The following is a 24,239-nucleotide window of genomic DNA, read 5'->3' on the forward strand; positions in this document are numbered from 1 at the left end:
TCTCCAAAGTTGGAAGCAGAGTAGACATAATATGCATTTACTATCTAGTATCAATATCATGTTTTTACCCAGTTAAATCTACAATAGCTTGCAGAATAATACAACTTGTAGGATGTACATATCTTTAGATAACTTTGTCCATTTTCTCAAGAGAGAAAAAAAAACAACAATGCACAGCATTATGGAAAAACTACAAATTTTACAATATTTGAAGGCTGCCATAGGCTCCTACTTGTACAAAAACTTTGGGTAACTTGAAATAAATGCATTTTCTTCCCCTTGGAATGACACTAGACAATCGAATCCAACATTATTTGATGTTACGAAAGGCAATGACTGTATACATGTATACCATTATATCATGGTGGTATGAACATTTCGCTCAGCATATACATCATACGAGGAAACCTTTTCTAAAACATTTGTTAGTGCACTTTTATGTTCTAATCCAGCCATCATATTATATTGTATAGGATGAGACTGAGAAAAGGGTGTGATTATATATTATATATTAGGGTCATCACTTCATTATACTTGTATACATAACAGCCAATCAGGAAGCCGGATTCTTGTCATTACCATGACAATTGCCATTCCAGCAAAGAGTTGCTATCATATCAACTTTCTCTGAAATGGGGCCCAGGACAAGCTTTAGTCAGGGACCCATTTCATAAAAGATGTTAGGACAGCAACTCTTGCTGGAATGACAACTTCCCATAGCAACAGCCAATCAGGAAGCTGGATTCTTGTCAAACATTATCATGACAATTGCCATTCCAGCAAAGAGTTGCTATCATATCAACTTTTTATGTAATGGGGCCCAGGACAAATTTTAGTAGGATTGAAAGCAGATTGGGATGAGCCCCATCCTGCACCCAACTGATCAAAACCCTCCAAAACCATTCATACAGTACCAGCACTTCATTTTCACACTGAAGACTTGGTTTGAAACCATATGGCAAAGGCTCTATACATTTTGACAAAACCAAATGTTTACAAGACGTGCAAATCAAATGCACATAAACAAGCACACAAACACATACAACAGTAGCACAGGCACTTTTAAATGTCCCCAAATTTCAAGCCACAGCTTCCTTAGGTAGATGGTGAAATTTGTGGTGAAATTTGTTGTTTGTTCACCATCTGGCTGTGATTTTGATTTCCCGCATTGCTACCGTTTGCTGACTACATGTCCACAGGATGCTGGATGGGAAATACATTTAATATGCAGTTGCCACACACCAACAGGGTATGAAACACCAATTATTCACTAAAGCTGAAGAAGTTGGTTCCAATTCTCTGGTAACTTTGGAATCAATTTGAGGATCTGCTTGCTGAATGAAAAAAAAAAAAAAAATATATATATATATATATACATATCCCCTGGATTTCAATTAATCATTTGCAATAGCCTCCCGCAGCCTTTTACCATCATCCAAAACAATACATACAACTTCATATTACATAACATAAACACTACTAGGTACAATCTGCATATTCTGCCATAATACAATTGTATGTCCATACTTTTATTACAATTAGTACACAGTTAACTATGGGAAATGTCCTGTTGGATGGTGGAAAAGGTGAAGGCATTCTACAATAGTTATCCGAGGTTCAGTATGGGGAGAAAAAACCCCTCAAGTAATATAATCATTCTTTAGTATACATCAACTGTTCAGCATCCTAACATCAGAAAACATATTATGTAGAACTGCACCATTTGAGCTACATCAGGCATATATGAATTATATCATAAAGAGTAGAATAAGATTATGAATCCTCTCTGAGGAAATCTATGGTGGGGCAGTATGATTCAGATATGTAATTTTTCATCCCATTTTGTATTTTTTCCTTGCTAAAATTACAACATTTACATCTTGCTGTGTTACAGAGGTGTATACAAATGCACAAAATTAATCCAGTAAGTCCAATACACACACACAGAACTTTGTTGCAGTGACTGAAGAGAATCAACTCTTTATCAAGAGTACCAAAAAGAAAATAGTTTTAGACACACATGAGGCAAATCTGGTTGCAAATAAACTGCACAAAACACACAAATAAACTCTCAATCACCTCAAGCCATTGTTGGTTGTGGTGACATGGTCCTACCACTACAGAACAATATCACTTTCTGAGATTTCTTACCTAGCTCTGAAATTAGTGCAATTTTTTGAGCATGTCCCTGCAAATAATCAGTTCTATCCCTGTTACTGTTTGCTTCTCTGATATGTCATCAGGCGAACAAACTTCCAGTGTTCATCCCTTCAGCTCTCATTGGCACGCTATATTTCTTTGTGATCAAAACTTGTGTCAGACAAACACTTTGCAAAAGTGTTGATCACACAGACAGCTTTGGTTTGAATGATTTTATTAATACAGCCTAAAGGGTAAGGTTACCTGGTTCAGCTTATTTGTATTGTTGCGCTGAGTTGTAAACCCAACAAGTATGTTTCATTTCTAAAAGTGAATTCTCACTCCACCTATTCCTTCTATTCCAAAATACATGTAATGTATATTACTGGTCAGGGCTGACCGTTGAAACAAAGCGATTATGCTGAAACAAAGCGATTTTGTTTCAGAGTATAAAGATAACACAGTGATACATATTCCACCAACAAAATGCTGAAACTAGTGGTGCTTAGAGTAAGAAGGGAACAAAGAGCGACAAAACTCTTCCATCCGTAATCACAGCATACGCCTCCTGCCAGTTTTAGGGATGTCTATGCTGCCTTGACGCTTGACAAGCGAGGGCGCCCTGTCGGTCATATGAGGCGGATCTTCTTGGTGGCGCTCTCCACTGCCATGTCGTCCATGGCATCATTGCCAAGAGGCGAGGCGGCTTGGAGGAGGGCAGAGGTGGAGGCGCGGCCGAAGAGGGTCAGCAGGAGTGCAACGCCAAAGCCTGTTGCCCTCTCACCCTGACCAGAGCCAATCAGTGAAGGAGGGAGAAGATCGATTAGATTGTGGTAAATACGTACAGTAAAACCAGAAATTTTCACTTGCATGAACTTTCACGAATTTCACGGGAAGCCACTACTTGCAAAATGTTTTGTCTATACAATCCAGTTTATATAGTAAATTGGTATTTTTTTTTTTTTCGTGGTTGGCAATCAGTGAAAGTTTCACGCTGCGAAAAAGGCAGTTGGCTCCAATTCAGCGAAGTTTCATGCCGTAAATGTTTCTGGTTTTACTTGTGACACATTTTGTACAACCTCAGGAAATGAGTGAGAAATCTATGGCCTAAATTTACAAAGGTGGTCTAAATCTAGACCATGGTTTTTGCAAATTTCTTCTGCGGAAATACGACTGTCGGAATGTGTATGCCGACAGACATCCAGTAACAAACGCGCGTTGACAGGCACCATGTCAAAGGCATGCCTATTTCATGCTTATTTCAGACCATGGTCTAAATTTAAACGATGGTATAAGTTCAAACCTCATTTGTGAATTCCGGCTCTTGTGTCAGAACAAGAGGTTGACTCAGTCAAGTGGTTAAGCGTATTGGGTTCAGACATTGGAAAGCCCATGCATCACATTTCAAAGCGAGATGCATTTATCCCAGATGTCATGGACAAGCTCACAATCCCCCCACTAAGTATCAAAGAGTGCTGTCCCTCATACTGTAAAGTACCGGTATGGGGAACAGAAAGTATACTCCACTGCTCTACTATGAGTCACACACACTATCCCTCATTTTGGCTTAGAAATTGGAGAGGAATCCTATGTGTGGGATAGCTGTAGCACAGATAGATACAAAATTTTCAAATTGTTGCAAAAAGCACTGGAAAGATGTGCTTGATTACTTTTTCAGATGTGCTTGTTAATTGTGGCAACTTTTGCAGCTACTCAAGCAGTGACATTACAAGTGGAAGCTATGCCATCATGCTCTATGTAATCAGTCTGACTATCCTCCTTCTTTCATGTTATCCTTGCACAACAGTAGAAGATGAAAAAAAAACAACAACCAACAAACAAAGTCTCATGATACAATATTGGAACTTTTCTACTGGAGATCATCAAACTGGCAACATCATTCAAAAGGCACGTGTTATGCAAGTTGTGTATGGCTTCTTCAAATACAAAAGTCAAGGTCTATAGCTTGTGATTAAAATGGACTGCAGGATGGCTTTACACAACACCAATGAAAATCATTGATTAACCTACAATCTGTAATCATTTAATTGATAATCTCACAGATACAGTCATATTTGAGCTCTGTGATTGTACAAAAGAAATCTTGCTCTGAAAGTAGATGACAGGAAATGCGGTGTAAGAAGGACTTCACTCTATGGCAGTCACTCACCGAATAGCTGGGTGCGGCAATGTCAAAGTGAACCCATGTCCCTCCAAAGTCGAACCCGATGTGCGCACCAATGAAGAGCCCGGCACAAGAACTCTGCGCATTGCCACGATCCTGTGAGAGATGTAAAAGAATCGAACAATTTTTATTTTTATTTTTTTTTAAAAGGATGAGCCAAAAGAGGGTATTCATACATGTTTAGAAAATGTTAAGGATGACCATGCATGACATATAGGTGAAATGTAACTGGTTAAAATCTTGGTTATTGTGTCTACTATCCACAAATGTTCATCTCAGGAAATCCACAATGTCATTTATCCTGTTGAGGACGAGTCCCGAGTATACCTGGGTATTGGAAATGCATGTTGTAGCAAAACCAAACCATCCTCAACTTGTTAAACTCCCCCAAATTGGTCTTCCTTATCTAAGCCACAAACTGCTTCAAGACAAAGGTATGAGATTTTTTTTTTCCTGCTGAGTGTACATAAATACAGAATGACAGCACTGTGCTGTATACGTGAAATGTGTAATAATAAAAGTAATTTTTTCCCAGATTAAAGCCATTAGAAATTTGCCAGGGTTTAATATTTCATGCCCTTTACATAATAACAGATTCACTTGTCATGCCCCCCCCCCTTCCCCATGCTATGCAGTAACTATTCACAACTACCACCAAAACTGACATTAGCTGAATACATGGCTCATGCTGGGACAACAGCAATATCATCACATCATGATCCATGTCTGCCCATTGCTAAAGTGGTATTCACCCCCATAGGCCCGAATTCACGAAGGTGGTACAAATGAAACTATGGTTTAAACCATGGACAAAAACCATGGAGCGCCAAGTGTGGCACGGAATATTTCGTTATGAAATTGGTCATTTCGTCGACAAAATGACCGTTTTGTTAACGAAATATTCATTTAGTTACAAAATGTTGTCATTTTGTTACAAAATAATCATTTCATCGACAAAATGACTGATTTTGTAACGAAATATTCCATGCGACACTTGGCCCTCCATGGTTTTTGTTCATGGTTTAAACAATGGTTTCATTTGTACCACCTTCGTGAATTCGGGCCATACAGTCTATCTTGTAGAGTAGTAATTATTTTTTACACATGCACATCTTTAGATGGGAGCACCTTACATACTGCACTCTCGGGACATAATGTATTTCAGATATATAAGAAATTATACCACATTTGTACCAATATTTTGAATTCTCAAAGTATGATAAGTCAGGTATCGATGACTACATTGTATCATTCTCTCTGTTTTTCATATAAAATCTGTTAAAGCTCTAATTTTTGTGGTGTGATCAAGCTCACTATTCTGTGTTTTTTCTTTTTTTTTTCTTTCCGTAACATTTAACACTTAAAATCAAGGCAAGTGCCAAAATGTGTCTTGCCCATTCGCGTAGAACAAATTTAAGTTTTTCTAACTCCTGGAAGTTCATTGATCCCACCTATGACCTTTGACCTTGTGATGAACTTCAACTTCCCAAGGGACATTTACCAGCCAAGTTTTATCACAAACGGACATATGGATCAAAAGTTATGATCCATAATCGAAACATGCCATAAAAACTCAACATTGGGCCCTAAAAGTTCGTTGACCCCTGTCTGAGAGCTTTGACCTTGTGGTGACCTTGAACTCCCCAAGGGACATCTACCATCCAAGTTTGGTCGCAGACAGACATATACATCAAAAGTTATGGGCAAAAATCGAAACACTTAACATTGGGCCCTACAGTTCATTGACCCCTGCCTGTGACCTTCATGTCTGGTAAAATGTGTAACTTTGTATAACCACTCTTCCCTCCAAGTTTGATTGAAATTGAAGTCCTCAGTAGAGAGTTATTCAAGTTTTTGTAGCGTTAGGGATGGACGACGGACGGACGAGGGACGGACAGACAGACGCCGCAGGCCATCCCTTAGTCTCCTCTCACCTCTGGTGGGCTCGACAACAAGAGTAGACAATAACTTACCAATTGTAACCTTAAACATTCATCAAAACTAAGAAAGGGAGAGAAACACGCAGAGAATAAAAATAATGAAACAAGAGTGATAGTAAGACAGAAACAGAAGGGGTAAGAGATGACTTACTGCCACAGAGTTCTTCATATCAGCAACAGCACTGCCAAATTCACTGAAGTGCAGCTCTGGGCAGTACACCATAGGGAAGACTAGGTCTCCGCTGCTCCGTCCTAAAAAAGACAAAACACAGAAGAAATAGTGTGAAAAACAAATGAGTATATAAAGAGTAAATGTGACCGTGCATCACAAAACTAACAAAAAGTCGCACGCACTTATTTCGTGTGAGGACTGAAAATAGGTGTAATGGGTCAACCTAGCCAATCTTGAGTTTTTCATATTTTCTGAAAGAGCAAGTCTTCTTCTACGTTATGTTAAAGTTCGAGATCACAAAACAGAAAGGAAATTGTGTTTTCAGCAGTTTTTCTCGAAAATTTTTTTGTAGAATAGTGTGATTTGATGTGTCTTGTAGAGTCCCCTTTTCATTTCTTAAAAACCCTGTACACTTTCTTCACTTTCAACTCTAAAAACTTTACAACAGATGATGCTACTGCATTGAAAGTAGATGGCATTAATCATGGACAGAATGTGAAAGCGTGCTTAATTTCAGCTCAATCTGATAATCTCTTCATTGTTGTTGCTCCAGTGGTTAACATCCTGTTTTTTGTCCCATTCATCGCACAGCTAGCACAGCTTGGTAAAGATTAAGCGCTTGAATAGACCCTGTACTTCAGAGCCTCTTTTCTCAGTTCAGATTTTCCCAGAGTGTGTGCTTTCTTTCCAGTTTTTAGATAGGTTAGGAGACTCCATTAGAACCGAGTTATACATCATTTGAAAGCTTAAAATCTGCTCTTTTAGAATCTACTCTTATCTAAAAATCCATGTTTGGCAACTTTTTGTTGGTTTTGTGACGCAGGGTCACAAATATACACTGTAGATATGAGATAATGACAACCAAATAAAGATAGATATGAGAACAAAATAAAGATGGTATAAATATTAGACATAGATATCTGAAATAATGAAATCAAAAAAGTTACAACAACAAAAATCTAAACAAAAACTGCTGCATGAATTTAGAAGAAAAAGATAATTACAGCATTTCTACAGCAGTCTAGTAGGATATCTAATGTCGTCCAAATACAGGGCCAAAAATCGAGAGTTATGGCTGGTAATGACCCATACGACTCAACACACATTGTAGGTGACTTTTAACCTGTATGTCAAAGTCGATGATGAAAACATATCAGGGAGATCTTGGGTGCACACACAGACAGATTGACCTGAATCCTTCTTACAAGACAGTCCTAAGGAACAATGCAAGCTAAGGGTACAGCCAAGAAGCAACATCTCAATCATAGTCAAATGACCTTTGACCCTGTAATTCAACCTTTTAACCCGTTCCTTATGGGAACCTGGTATATCAGGTTCCCGTGGGGGCAACTGATATACGGGAACCTGGTATACCAGGTTCCCAAAATGAAGACAAGAGTGCCTGCTTTAGTGGCCTAAATTCATGTTTCTTTGTGTTAAAATGCCCAGAAAAGGGGGTTTGATAAAAAGATCAGAGTTTATTCTATCAGCATTTGTTTTGGTTGTTCTGCTGTAAACTCGAACGAACATGTACACAGCGATCAAGGCTGAGATCAGTTAGATATCTGGGTTAGCTGACCACAGTCACCTCATTCACGTACCTGGTTTTGTGTAGAACAAAAGATTCTGTGAGCTCATCAGCGCACGCTCTATTTATACCTCGCAACCGATCGCTATTTCCATTGTTCAATGGCACATGTAGTTGACCGTGGAAAGGGGGATACAATGTACCATTTGACTGCCTTCACACAGGTGGATTACTAACCTGTCTGCCTCTCTGTTGACGGGCAAAAAGAATCTCATTTGGGGGCATTAAAGGCACTCAGAGAATTGCGGAAGGAACGGGTTAACCTCTATCTGTTCATTACAATATTAGTGAAATCAATCGACTTGCTTCCACATGACATACGAACCTGAAGACATGACTGGAATGTAGTGAAATATCAAGCTACAGTTATCTTTGTCCGTGATCTTTACACTTTGTAAATTCTTGACTTTTCTTGACTTGATCCAAAAAGATTAAATCTGTCTTTTTATCGATAACACATCTAAAGGGATCTACCAAATTATATCATCACTGGAAATTCTTGGCTAAAATTATAGACATTACATTTTGAGGCCCGATTTTTGTTACCTTTGACCTTTGACCTTGAGGGATCCCCCCCCCCCCCCCTTTTTAAATGCTTGGAAAGGGCTAACATAAAACTACTATTCAAACCTGCTTTGACGGAAGCTGTCTCCCATTCCTCCCTATTGGACAGGAGGCCAGCATGGTACTTCCCCGTGGAGATGCCCTGGGCGCCTGTCAGCGTTGCCATGTCAACGATGATGTCTGCCTTCAAGTCGCGGGCGGCGTAGGAGACCTGGATGAGAATGTCATCAGGAAGGAGCAATCTCAATAAAAAATTATTGAGGATAGAGTAATCTCACCAGTATGCACATCTTGGAAAGTAGATGGGTCATTGCCATTTAAAATTGGTACACTGTTGTGGGTTACAATGCACACTTGAGCCCTGCATGCACCACACATCAATTTGGACCCAATGGAAGAACATAATCACTGTAATAATGAATCTAAAATTGGCAATTCATCCATATTGTAATCATTCTTTGATTTATGTATGATCTATGTACTGTTCTGGGTACTGTTTTAATGTGAAAATAGAGAATAAATACACAAACAATCAAATAAAAGAAACAATTGCAAATATTGAGTAATTCTAGTCAAAAGAGAAGAAGCTCAATGAGAATTTTAAATTTAGTTCAGGATAAATTTTAACAACTCATCTCGCGACTCCATACATTAGATGTGTGCTGGGAAAAGACATTCACATTTCAATTCGTCGGATAACTTGGACCTTAGATAAAAGATCATGTGATGACATGCAATAGATGATGTGTAAATCTTTATAAAAACCCAAAGGGACAGAGATCTCTTACAATGAAAAGTTCCAAGTTCAACAACATTCAACATCATACTTATATCAGTCTAAAGATCCGTCAAGGTATCTCTGGCTTTAGCAGTGAGAATTATATGTATGCCTTGAATGTCTTGTCTCTTTTTAGCTTCCAACAGAGGGTCTCATTTATACAAAATTTAATCCCAAAACGAAATCTGCCTTAGCTTTATAGCTCAAGCTTTCTGCACCTTTCATAACCAATACAAGCATGCTTTATGTTTCTTTTTTTTCTCTCTCTCTGATTACATGCTACTTTAATTGACATTAATTATCCCAATTACCACAGATTTCATGTCATATCAAAATTTGCCAAATAAAGTTCAACTATGTATGGGCTATAAAATAGTGAGCAATACATCCAAACTAAACATTATCTTTTCTTTTTGACAGCTTACTAGCAAAATGTGTTGAAATTGTCGAATGGAAAATTTGCGGGTGAATTCAATGCGCTGTTAGCTATTGCATAATCAGCTTCTATCAAAATCTTTTACGATGGTGATTTCCGCTGTGATAAAATCATTTTCATTTCATTCCCCTCTCACACTGATGACTTTAAAAGGGATCATTGGTATAAAATTCTAATGTTTACACAGCTTTAGCTGCCAGAGGTCATACTTACACCATCGGCTAGTACTAAGCGTCCTTCTGCATCTGTATTGTTAATTTCCACTGATCTGTGATTATAAAAGAAAAAGAAAATGACACGAAATGTTGGTTTTAGCTCAGATCATCATAAAATGTGTTTTAAATAACCCCATTGCACACTACAAACCCATCTAATCAGTTACACAGAGATGTTTTAAAAGAACTATGATTGACACAAATAAAAAAAAAAAAAACAACAACTGCTTTTTCCTCTGTATCAACACATCACATGAAAATTTGGTGAATTGTGTACACATTCAAACTAGACTCTCGGATAACCGCCCAAGTTTGGTCAGGCAAACTGCTCAGTTGGGTCTGCTTCCTAGCAGTCAGAAAGTTCCATATTGTACATTTTCATGTAATAAAGTATACACCAGATCTCATGGCAAGAAGATACACAGAAATAAAGCTGCAATACCAACAGGTATGGTGTAGTCATGGTGTGTGGGAACAGTGGTACTTAAAGGGGATAGCTAGTAACTGATCAGTGGGAATCAATGGGAATGCTGGGGGATGATTGTTCCAATCCTTGTGGGATTCATTTGAGAGTACATTATATATCTATCGTTGTGTGAAAATTATTTGCTTCAGAAGGGTCTCATATTCACGTAATGTGCAGCTTAATGCCCCGTCACTGACCAGGCACGCTAACCTGGAAACATTAAACTGCACATTACTTGAATATGAGACCATTACATATATACTGTACTCTTTTGAATGAATCCCATAAGGATTGGAACAATCATCTCCCTGCATTTCCACTGATTCCCACTGAGCAGTTACTAGCCATCCCCTTTAGAGACCCGGTGTGTGGGGATATCATGGAGTGGGAAGGCTGGCCTGATTTGGATACATTTGAGAATCCGCGTACCAAATTTTATTTTTGACCTCTATGTTAGTACATACGTAGCCGAAGACTCTTGACCGGAGTCAACTTTTACATATGAGCGTGCGCATTGACGCACATGTTCACTGACAAGTGGCTGACTGGTGCTATTCAATTGTGGTTTTCAAATGCATCTGGTGGGCAGCAAATTCAATCAGATCACCAATGTTTCCCAATGCTACTTGGGCTTTAACACATCAATACTAGAGTCTCAGTGAATATGGTTACAAGAGGCTACCTTCCATAAGTACTATTCAATACAAGACATGAGTTATAAATTCTGATGGCAGCAATGTATTCATCAGTACACTCCATTGATTAAAAGAAATAGCATTTCTGATTTGGTATCTGAAATGAAAATTCTGGTTTCTCAAAGAGATGAAGAGCCTTCTGATTTCCTTCATTCACTCCCATTGATGACGATGCACACGCATTACCACATTCATTTTTAGCTCAGGAAATCAATTGAATATCATTTTTTGCAAACAGTGTGATATGCTAAATCAATCAATTGGCTATGTTCTATGAGCAATTTAAGAATGAAGAAATCAAAATTGAGATCTGGTTGATTCAGCCAGATGGATTAATTTACCCCATGGGAAAATCATCATTTGTACATGTATGACAAAATCAAACTTTCATCTCTCAGGCACACATATATCAAAGTTTACCCCAATGCACTTGTTTTTCTCACCTGCCAGAGTACATGATGTGGACATCGTCCGGCCTGGTGGCGTCAGGACCAACAGCATTTTCAGCCAGGCAGAATAAGGCATGGAGGTTTTCCTGGAAACCCTGGAGAAAAAATGAAAGCAAAAACAGTAGGGGGGAGGGGGGAGTTTTTTCTATGAAGGCAAGAGTGATCTGACCACCAGTCCATAGTGTTATAGTACAGTCAACTCCCATTGTAGCGAAGTCCGGTCAGGACCAACAGCTTTCTTTCGTTATATCAAAATTTTGTTACTAGTGAACAGTAAAGTGTATAAAGATATATAGATGATAATTTTTGTGATCTGAATCTTGACTTCTTTGTATGGAACATTGCACAGTATAAATTTTGATATGGATGCTAATCAAATGATTGGCTGAGAGCTATCACATGACCAGTCTTTGAATTGTCTCAAGGCTCAGCATTATCTTACCACTTGGTGATAGTAACATATGGTAATGACTCATACTAAAAACAGCTTGTCTGCATCCAGCTCAATTGCCTGTGTATTATAAATGCAATGAAATGATTAGTATGTGGTGTTTTTTTCTTTTTAGTTAGCTTTGAGCTGGTGCTGACCCTGGTGCCGACCCTGGGCGTATTGCAAAAATGGCTGTAATGAAATGTATGTCATTATTCTTCTAAACAAATAATGCATATTACTTGGTCCAGTATTATCTAAAATCCTCAAGCAACAATATTTTACGTCATCACCTAAACATATGGCACAAGTACATACAGCAGGATGTAGTGTGGCGACAGCTATCTGCTGCATGGATGACATAGACACTGCTGGAGACCATGAGTATGTGACTGCATGTTGTTAATTAATGAACACATAATTCGTCTTTCACTGGAAACTTCAGAGTGCTTGACATCTTGTGACAAAAGTATTACAAAATGCATAGACTTTTCTGGCATAATTCCATAGTTTGATGGAGAAACCACACAACCAGTTGAGAGTGGTCTTGCATGGGAGTCATTTGATTGGCCCCTATATGAAATTAATCAGTTATCTACACGTATATGAGCAGTATCTGGTTATACAGGAAGCACTCCATTACAGTAATGGTAATAACGGTGAAGGAATGGTTTACATACTGTTTTGACAGCAGCGTAGAAAGCACCAAGAATTGCCGCTGCTCCTCCACAATCTCTCTTCATCCCAGGCATGGCAGTCTGAACAGGAGAAAATGAGAGAAAAATCCACAGAATATATGAAATGTGACTGTGCATCACAAAATCAACAAAAAGTGGCACACCCTGATTATGCATGAGGACTCAAAATCGGTAAAAATGGGTCACTCCTGAAAGAGCAATACTTCCTCTACATAATTCTACAGTTTGGGATCATAAAACAACCAGGAAATCATGTTTTCAGCATTTTTTTTTTCTAGAGCACTTTTTATGAAGAGGATCCAATGCCCCAGTCACATAGACATCCCGGATCACCCCGGACCACCCCGAATCTGATGCGGGGAGAGATCCGTGTTGACGCCGGGAGGCCAACACGGCAACTTTTGGAGGTCAAAAACATCCGGCGTCATCCGGGGATTGCCGTGTTAGCAGTGCAATCCGGGGTGGTCCGTGTGGCTGCTGTGTAGATGCCGTGTTGATCTGTGTAGCTGCTGTGTTGATCCGTGTAGATGCCGTGTTTGTCCGTGTAGACGCCGCGCTCTTCCGGCCTTATCCGTGTAGCTGCCGTGTTGATACCGTGTGTACAGTCATACCAGAATCCCGGATCTCCCTGGACGTCCCCGGACTTCCCCGGATCACCGTGTAGATCCTTGAGTATCCCGGATCCGTGTTTATATGTGACTGGGGCATTAAAGGCCTTTTCACATAAAAAATGATAAATCTTTTAATATATACACTTCACTTTCAACTTCAATAACTTTTGAAAGGATGCAGTAACTGCTTTGAAAGTTGGTATTAGTCAAGGATAGAATGTGTTAATAGAGCAAGCTTAATTTCAGCTTAATCTGATAATTACTTCATTGTTGTTGTTATGGTGTGTTAAATCCTGCTTTCTATCACATTCATTACACAGCTAGCACAGCTTGGTAAGATTAAGCACTTGAATAGACCATAGACTTCAAGAGCCTCTTTTCCAGAGTGTGTGCTTTCTCTCCAGAATTTACATACACAGTAGGTTTAGGAGAGCCCATTTGAATGGAGTTACATGTCATTTTAAAACCATTTAAGTCTGCTCTGTAAGAATCTGCCCTTAACTAGAAATCCATGTCTGGTGACTTTATGTTGGTTTTGTGATGCAGAGTCACAAATGCACTGAAGAGGACAACCTACATTTTGATGCTCCTGTTTTCAGAGTAACATGTGAAAGAGAATAGAATCTACCAGGAAAATGCAACTGTGTGTTCCGTTGACATCTCTTTGACAAATGAGTGGAGCAACAGCTTAAAATCTGAGACGTGCTATGGAGCAAAGGAGCAGACTATCACTCTTTCCCCTCTGTGTAAGTTGAGCGGTGAGTCGGTAGCGCGTCTGCCTCACGATTACACAGCCTGAGTTCGAACCCGAGTCTGGACTGAGCAATGTTGTGTGTAAAGCATACCGTCCCCTCTAGCAAGAGGCAAAACACTCTGTCCCTCAGATAGGACATAAAATTGTGGTCCCGTGTATGAGAGAGTAACAATTCATGCATGTAAAAGATCCCACTTCATTCTTTCATCGCAAAGAGCAGGGTGTTTAACCCGGTGAAGTGGTCCCACCTCACATCCAACTGGACCCCATGGAAGACCAGCTTAGTGTGGGTGAATATGGGCTATCCAGCCATCTTCTCAGATAGAAATGAACAAACAAACAAACAAACAAACAAACAAACAAACAAACAAACAAACAAACAAGTTACACAAGTTCAAAGAGACTGACGTGCAGCACGCATAAAAACAAAGATGGAGCAGCAATCGGCAGGATAGGCAGAGAAATGGGCAAAAGGAAGGGATAGACCGACAACCGAAAACATAATATCTCCACTTACACTTTGTGGCAGAGGTTTAAAAAAAAACCCAAAACAAAACAAAACAAAACAGTCAATGCAGATTTCAGAGGTGAGAGCAATGATAGCAGAACAGAGTTTCAATGGCAAATGCATCTGCTTCACATAATGTTTCTATAGTTCGGAACATAAAAATTGGTGTTGTTGTTGACACTTCCACCAAAGGAATTCTCACCTTGCCCTTAATGCAGAGTCCGCCAGTGTCATACACAATGCCCTTTCCAACCCAGGCAATGGTCTGCGAGGCATTGGCGGGACGATGGCTCAGGATGGCTAGGGCTGGGGGGTTTGCGGCTGCTTTACCAACACCATAGATTCCTGCACGTGGGAAGTGAACAAAGTGTGTGGAGGAAGTTGTGGAGGAAGTTGTGCCATTGCTAAATTTACTGCATATTTACACAGTCAGGTTTTGTATAACCTGACCACAAAAGACGCCCAGTATTGTTAGGCGAGTGACATGCCACGTAATGCTTCACCACAGTATTAAAATGACCTACGTATATGCTTGACATTTGCCCTCCTTCCACATGGTAAACATGTATACATGCAGAACTGAAACCATGGGGATTTATTAAATGGGTTAGTCAAATACCGGTTAGTGATTGGCTAAACAGAGTCACGTGATGGAGATACATTCGTTATGTTCGCCCATGGGCGAACATTCTTAGTAATGTTCTCCCATGTATACATGCATACTGTAAAACATGATATATTCGCGGCACGAAATTTTCGCGAATTGGAGCCGACGGCCTTTTTCGTGGCAAGAAATTTTCGCGAATTGCCTCTTGCGTTCAATACATATAGTGTAGATAAGAAATTTTGCGTGCATTTTAATTTCGCGAATCTTGGCGCTCGCGAAATTCGCGAAATTAAAATGTACGCGAACATTTCTCGTTTTACAGTAACTGAAACCATAGGTATATGTTTTTTTACCAATCAATCTGCCCTGTACATTTCTGACATTGCAACCTTATGGGGGATCTACTCGGAATGTGAATGAACGACGGCCCCCTTGTCACTTGGAAAGCTCTTCCTGTCGAGCTGATGTGATGCTGAAAGGACTTTGAGTGGCTTTGAGGTAAATATTTCCTCTGAGCCATACATCACATCAAGGCTGTCACTCGCCAAAGAAAAATGGTGGACTTCACAGGTGTTCAAACAATAAATCTCGATGCGATGGTGGCTGCAGTATATCTACTGCATATTTCACTTTAACAATTGAATAAGACAACGTAATGCTTACTTAACCTCATCATCTTGATTTATTTACCTCCAAATCCTCTCTGTTTCAGCTCTTCTCCTCGAATGATGACAGGCACAATGTTCAACTCTTGCCCGACCCGCTGGACTTCCTAGGACAAGACCGAAAAAAGAGAGGAAGCATCTTTGCTTGATGACTTCTCAAATAGAAACATGTACATGCACTTGGAAAACGCATTTTTCACAATTGATATGTGGAAAAGAACATGGAAAATGAATGGTGCAAAGGATTCCTATCTACTACTCTGCAAAAGCTGACATATAACTGAAGTGAAGTGGTCCCTACTCACCTCAACAAAATGGCAAGTGTTCATCTCGCTGCATGGAGTGTCCACAATGCGGGCCGAGAGCCGCACCGATTTGGCTGCGGAGTCCAGCGTGTCCACCTCCTCTCCCGTGAGCGAGCGGTTGTTGTCGTCGGTGACAATAAACTCGACTGTGATCATGCGCGGTGTGTGCTTCCCGAAACCCGCCTTGCGGCTGTACATGGGAAATGCTCTGGCGATGGCACAGCCCAGAGGAAAGACATGAGCCCCCTCACACACAACCTGCAAAGGCAAAAGTTCAGCTCTGAACAATTAGAAGGCATGCTAGAACATCACTACATGGTATTAATATCTTCCTACTTGCCACACTACACCTCTTTGGAATTTTCTGTGATGTGGAAATTTCATACCAACTAAAATGACCACCATTTTTCTGCCTTTTTCTTGAAAATGTTTCTTTTTGCCTGAATTTCTTGGGAGAAATAGGAACAAGCTTAGTTGAGGTATCTTGAGCACAATTTGCACACATGTCTCTCTTGTGGTGGAAGAAGAAGATTCTCTTCTCAATCGTAATTTTGGTAAATCTTGTGCAGGAAGCAAATGATGAGTAGCCCTTGGATTACGATCACAGTGCATTGATTGCTTTAAAGATGGTTCAGCACATGCTTGGCTTTACTCATAGGATTCAATTATTTCATTCCTTTTCAGGTTAATGTATCACTCAAGTTTGTAAAACAGATATTCCCACAATGAACTTGCACAGCAAACAGATGGGTACTTCAAGGAATAATACTTTTAGCCACTCCCCAAGGATGCAAAGCAAATATTTCAGGGCCCTCACATAAACTACAAGCCTCATAGAAATCAAACTGATAAATTACATTCTCTTCATCATAACACTGGGAAATGCACAACCAGTACCTGATGACAATGAGAACAAAGAAGCAATCTCATGACAGGTGTACAGTATCCAAATTCTCAAAAAACGTTGATACTCAGGAGTTCTCAAAAAATTGATTTTGACAATGGTCCAAACAATCCTGCAAGATATGTTAATGATATGATGATGGTTTGATTGGAAAGAAACCGTTTGAAGAGCTGACAGATGTGAAGCTACAGACCAGAAGGTATGATGGAGAGAGGAACAGAGAGAAAGAGAGAGCACGAAAGAGAATGACCCCCTTTGACAGAAGAAAAGTCTTTCTTTTAATCATGATTGTAATCTCTATTTAACAGAAGAATCATAAATGTAATCAAGATGTTTTTCTAGTGTCTGAAAGGAAATAATCGTTATCAGGATTCACAAATCCCGATTTGTAAATCAGTATTCACAAATCCTAATTTGATAACACCTCCAGACCTTGATTTACAAATCAGGATTCACGAATCTTAATTTGTAAATCGAGGTCTGGAGGTGTTTTCAGATCTGGATTTGCTTGATTCGTGGAGCACACTGCCTGTCTAAAAGGCGTCAACATTATTGAGTAGGTGGAGCATAGCTTGACCCTACGATCACTTCTGACAGCAAACTGTGCAAAACATAATGCAATATGCCTGTACTCCACTAGCTAGCATGTGCTTTGAACTTGTATGTAAGTTTAATTGACTAGTCTTGTAGCATGTATCTCCAACACTCAAATCAAGAGTACAAGCATTGTTCATAAACAGAAATACATCAGAGCATCTGATTGTTCTGGAACTTAAATTGAGATCACAATCATGATTCATTGAGATAATTAAAAGAGAGATTCTTCCCTCGTCTGAAAGAGAAAGAGAGAAGGAAGAAAATAAACAAACCAATCAACAAACAAACAAACAGACAAACTCCCTACCACTATGCACTCATTGCCGCTTCCTGTCAAGCAGCTGCGGACCAGCTTGGTCAGTACGTGGCAGCGAGACGGAGCATTGTGACGGCTTGCTTTCACCGGAAGGGCAGCCAGGGAAGCATTGTTGAACCACAATGGGATGGTATCGGTCGGGGACGGCTGCAACGAGTCTACTGCCATCTTGTAAGACTGAAAACCAGAGTAGAAATACAGTGTAGCATCAGTGTGATTTTATTCATAAAACATCATTCATAAAACAGTATACAATGTAGAGCAGTAAATGGATGTGACGAGAGAAATTATGTACACTGCATGCACGTCTATGTACAACACACCAACGATTTAATATCTCAAATATGAAAATATTTCATTTACAGTCCATTTGATCTTTCTAGGGGTCTACATGTAGCTTAGCTAACCTTGCCTATTATATCATATAGGCAATAGGCACTATCTAGCATATATACCTAGAGTAACGTGCCCAGGTTTGGTACACTTAATGGTTTTTCATGCTGTAGTTCCAAAATGGATGAAGTTTTGAGTTCATCTTTTGGAACATTCTGTGTCAATATAATGACTTTCTAAACACATATCTAAGATATACAAATTATATAAGAAATTTAGCAGAAAAAGTTGGTTTTTATGTTACCTTCTTTGGTGCCATGATTGGTACAGCGCATCCTTGATTGGTACATACACATGATTTGTATGCGCTGTAATACAACTTCATTCATTTGCACCCATCAACCTCTCACCCACTAGAATCATGCACTATGTACCTGTACCAATCACAAACCAGCGCTGTCTGGAGGCAAGGCTGACAGTATTATGTACATACTGTATCTCTGTGAGCTCACTAGTCATTTGTAATCTGGCCAGGGGTGTATCCAGGATTTTTTCTGGGGGGGTCGTAATCACAATTTTTGGACCTTTTGCGAGGGAGCGGACCGACCGAGGGGGGTGTCCCCCCTCCCACGGTAGGGAGTTTTTGAATTTTATATCTTAAAATGGGGCCATTTGGTGCATACAAAAGTGACTTTTTCGGCATACTTAGAAAAGAACCCATTTATGTTAAAACTGGTGATAAAACCTGAGTTGGTCACTTACAAGTTTGTCAATCGGTAAGTTGAAAACTGCATTTAAAAAAAGTTGCTGACTAGCTACACCTTCCTATTAAATCCTAGAGTATATAGTAAAAAGTTTTGCGGACCATTTAATACAAGTATTCCAGAGTTGACGATACTCCCAGAGCTAGTCAATCCTCCCTAACTTTGCCTCCGAATGTAGTAAGAAAGTAGAATATGCACTTCAATCTCAATCAAACAGGACAGGAGTTGAAAACATGAGTATGAATTATAACATTCTCCTTACAGGACGATATAGGTTAGGCCATAATTCAAACGGCCGCGGTTGTCATAGGGTAAGGCGCGAGTAATAAGGCCGGCTGTAAGTGTGTAGTCTAGGCAACTAGTTCGATGAGTTGCTGATGGGAGACAGGAAAATTAATAAACATGGCAGCGCGGCTTAAGCCTAAGAAATAAGTTATGGCAGATTAAAACTAAGTTACGAAATTTACGACGTTTTTGACAATTTGCTAGAACACCACCTGGTCACTTTTTTCCCCTGTTGTATACAGGGTAAAAAGCCCTCGAAAAACATAAATGTCCGTCACAAAAAGTGGACCTTTTGAAAATTTGGGGGGGTCGTACGACCCTCCCGACCCCCCCTTGCATACACCCATGCTGGCTGCTGTTGACTGAACATTACGACCCACTTCACTGGCACAAAAGATGACTAACAAGGTTAGAGTCTATGTATAATATTTACAATCCAGTGTGCAACAACTGGTAAATAGCAGTCCAAAATGAAGACTGCGTCTTAAGTCCCCTGCTATTAACTAATTTCCAGCTTGAAATCTAGTTTGGCAAGAGGTCATGAAAATTACAAACTTTTTGTGAAGCTTTCTGGTCTTTGCTGCCCTGTTTACCGTGAATTTTAAAGGGATGGTACAGTATTGGTGGAGATGAGGATTGGGCTTTCAACTTTTTGCGAGAAGCCAAGAAAACACTTATGACCATTCTAAGAAGAATTCAAAGTTTATTTGATGAAAATCGGGTTTCGAATGACTGAAACATGAAAAAACAAAGAAAACCAAAGCGATCGTAAAAAAGTGGGGGTCCCACACTTTCTAGAATCGCTCTGTTTTGGATATCTCAGCCATATCAAAACCAATTTTCATCAAATAAACGTTGAATTCCTCATGGAATTACATGCTCTTTCCTGTTTCAGAAGAGGTTTCGTTTCTCATTATCTCACCCAAAAATTTTAGAAACCTGAAATTACGTCTCAACCAAAACTATACGATCCCTTTAAGACTGAGGTAACACTAACACTGACACTAAGTGACAGGCTGCATCTTTCATTCAAACATGATATCATAGCCTAATTTTACACAGAACACAACAATGAGCTCAAGGCTCAATTTAGCTTCATTCAGTGTGTCAAAGAATACAGGCTGTGTACCAATTACCAATCATGATGGCACTGTACAAATCATTGGTGCTTTACTCTAATTTTACACTCACAACTACGATACAAATAAAATACCGCAACTGTCTTGTGGCTTATCGCTGATTTGCCATAAATAGCGGCAGTGTTGACGGAGTAGGCAGATGACATCATTTCCGGAACCCTGTCCCCTTCCTTCCGATGTATATATATCATTGTAAATATAAAAATAAATGTAATTTGGTTTTTGTAAATAATTTAAAGTATTTTAGATTTTTATAATTAAATTTCAGGCATATCTGAATAATTATATTTTTTGGAGCAAATTGCCCACCCGGCAGAGAGCTCCACAATCTAAAACAACAACAACAACAACGGAGTCAACGTGCGATAGTTTAATCCCCACTGATTGCAACACCAAATGCAGCGAGTGGGACACACACAGCAAAGTAAAGTCTCGCCCGTGGCTTACCAATGCGGAACACCAATAAGGACTAAATGCACTTACTTCTTCGGTAACTCGAGGATGCAGCTTTGTCTTAACAACATTGTAGCTCGCTTTGATCAAATTTGGTAGCTGACCAACGATTAAAACAGCACGATCTGCTGGATCAGATGAGGTGTTGGTTGAGGAAAACTGAATGCACTGAACAGACTGAAAGGAAGCCATGGTTGTTCTGTGTATTGGATGGCCCGCCCTCGGGCTAATGCATAGAGCTTGTGCGCTGCATACATGCACTATACGCAAGACAGAGGCATGCACTGAGTAATGCATGCATGCTGCGACCAGCCCCAACGTGCAGCCTGCGTCGAGAGCGGCGGGTCTCCGGGGCGGGTGTTTTTTTTTTAGACGGCACAGATTGGGGACCCTAAAAATTTATTGGGGACCCTATCCCTAAACCTAACCCTAATCCTAATCCTAACCCTAACCATCAAACCCTAACCCTTACCATAACCATAAACCCTAACCCAACGTTTTCCCATAGGTTTAATACGCGCCATGCCCCAATCTGTGCCGTCTTATTGTGATTGATACCTGTCTCAGATTTCAGGAATGAATTGATTGCAAATCTGTCATCCAGTTGCGATTGTTTCTGGATCAATCGTAATTTTTAGATTGCATTACAATATCAAATACCTTTATAGGCCTAATGGTCTTTTTTTGATATTTCCAGTAAGCTGATCAATGCGCCTTACATTAATATTCAAAGTGAAAAAAAAAAACTTTTCCATTTTATTTTAAAGATATTGACACTGAGGGTGATAGGCCTCTATACATAGAAACCATTGTTCAGTATTTTTGAAAATGAAATCTCATCATACTACTTAGATGATAAATCTGGAAAGGCATAAGGAAAGAAAAAGTACATCAAGTCATTTTTGTGTCAATAAATTTCAACAGCAGAAAAAGTAGGCTTATAGAGAACAGCTATCAAATAGGCCTATCTGCTATATACATGGATAAGACCTACCTGAATAAAGTAATTGAAAAACATGACACTGTATATTCATCGTACAAAGTTTCCTATGATGAGGCCATGCCGCTTGCTGAGGGGTTGATCGCGAACTCGGACCAGACAGTGGGTGATACCAAATGATGGGAAAAAAGTTCTAAAAAGAATCAAAGATACAATATATAAAACAATAAAATGAGTAGGCCTATGCATTTTTCCGTTACTTTTTTATTGAAAAATTGCAAATATTCCGCTAAAATCGATAAATTTCACTTCAGTGATTAGATATGCACAAGCTCGATCCCTCGTGTAAGAAAGGGAGAATAACTCACTCTCACACCCTCCTCTTGCTCATATTAGGCCTACTGGAATTGTGTATAATAGCCAAAGGTGCCATCGTGCATATAATTTGCGTATAATAGTTCTAGCAGTTTACTTTGTCCTGAATATCAATGTTTCTCATTTGATTCAAATTGTCTAAAAAGTCAACCCGAAAGTGTACATTTCAGTTCTAAAAAAGCTCCCTCGTATGATAACGTTGGAGGTGGATACACGTATAATATACCCCCCCCCCCCTATTCGGAACACAGTGAAGACGAATTTGGGCAATTCCAGCGTTACGGGCTATCACATTTAGAAAATTTTTTGTGACTTTGTTGGTTTATTTCAACAACTCAGCATAATCATTCTTAATCCATTCATGGTTTATTCTAACCCAGTCATCCTGAAATGTTAACAGTCCGAGTTTTGATCAGTTACTATAAATCATTTGGAAGATATCGCACAAAATGCTTGCCGTTACGGACATTATACATTTTTTGGACACAACTATTTGCCTCCATGTGGATATGTTGAGAAATTTATGAATCAGAGCATCAAGTAAAAGGAATTTTCTTCTGAAATGAATGCTCAGGCCCTGTTTAAGTTGTAGATTGATAATTGTGTACAACACATTCAGCAATTACTCTAACAAGTTCACAAATGTAGAGGTATATACGGACATTACAACTTTGTCCACTTTTTAAAGTCCCAATATTCATATTTTAACACAGTTCGTATCTCAGACAAGGCTAATATAGTGTTTTTGGTTCATTCTTAACCATAAACCTCTTTGAAACAAATGCTGGAGTGTTGATGAATATGGAATAATGATAGTCAAAGATTGTGTGTTTTTACAAAAATCAGAAATTTTGCCCCAAAATGGGTTTTTTAAAGAAAAGAATGCCTAAATGCACTGCAGTTGTATCAAAATACCACTCAAATGAAAGAACTTGACAAGTTCTAGCATTTTCATATAGATTTGTCCCTGTAGCTCACATATTTTTCAAATTATTGCAGATTTAAGATTTTTAGGAAAAGTGACATTTTTCGCGGAATTGCCCATTTGGTTAATACTAAAATAGGCCTATGACGTGGAACAAGACGTGACAGATTCCACAATCGAACCATCGATTATCGCTGAATGTTTAGATTTTTAAACTTTCTTACTACAAAAAAACCAAATGTTCAAACATTCCCCATAAAGTGTGCATGAAACATGCTCCACTGAGTGAACTTCAACCTTTAAAGATTTTATGCAAAAGCTCCTCACGTGGGAGTGGGAACTAGCCATAATCCCATACCCTCACCTCCGGCCGATGGGCTTCCTCGCTTCTGCGTTCTACCCCATTTTTTTAAAAATATTTTTGTCCCTAAATAATAATAATGATAATAATAATAATAATAATAATAATAATAATAATAATAATAATAATAATAATAATAATAATAATAATTGTGGCTGCTTGTAAAGCGCACAAGCCCACCTTTCGGTGCTCATGGCACTTCAAAAAAAAAAAGATGCACACACACATTATAATATATATTATATGTATTATAATATACACGTTCATACATGACAACAGAGAAGAAAATGGCAAACAACAAACAAACATATACGTTTCACCACTGAGTTGTTCCGAACATTATAGATTGCAGGGCAGCTTATAGAGTCCTCAGTGTGAGAGGAACACGTTTTAAGTTTGAATTTGAACGTTTAGAACTGTAGATGACATTAACTGAATACAGGATAACTGATTCCCCAATTTTCGTCCAATAACGAAGAAAACACGATCCCCCTATTATTCATGTTTTACCCTGGGATGTTTGGAGTAACAATGCATCTGATGATGAACGGATATGTTACTGACTTCATGTCGGATTGTACTTGGGAATAGAGTCACGCATATGTATACCGGGAAAAAAAGAATGAACTGAATGATGTACTA

At 39.2% G+C, this 24,239-nt stretch overlaps 1 protein-coding gene across 1 annotated transcript; it reads right to left on the bottom strand.

Moving 5' to 3' along the window:
- Positions 1 to 541: 541 nt before the first annotated feature.
- LOC139722203 (probable aminopeptidase NPEPL1) lies at positions 542 to 21,190 on the bottom strand. The gene is made up of 12 exons (XM_071633519.1): positions 21,027 to 21,190; positions 18,014 to 18,199; positions 16,206 to 16,463; positions 15,926 to 16,007; positions 14,831 to 14,973; positions 12,738 to 12,815; positions 11,622 to 11,722; positions 10,016 to 10,070; positions 8,655 to 8,799; positions 6,416 to 6,516; positions 4,310 to 4,420; positions 542 to 2,924 (listed from the first exon to the last, which is right to left on the bottom strand). The coding sequence occupies exons 1-12, from the start codon at positions 21,186 to 21,188 to the stop codon at positions 2,769 to 2,771; spliced, it is 1,578 nt and encodes a 525-aa protein (XP_071489620.1). The 5' UTR covers positions 21,189 to 21,190; the 3' UTR covers positions 542 to 2,768.
- Positions 21,191 to 24,239: the final 3,049 nt, after the last annotated feature.

Source organism: Diadema antillarum, unplaced genomic scaffold, assembly GCF_040938485.1.
Source record: "Diadema antillarum isolate AM-2024a unplaced genomic scaffold, OU_Dant_1.0 scf00000160, whole genome shotgun sequence".
NCBI lineage: Eukaryota > Metazoa > Echinodermata > Echinoidea > Diadematoida > Diadematidae > Diadema > Diadema antillarum.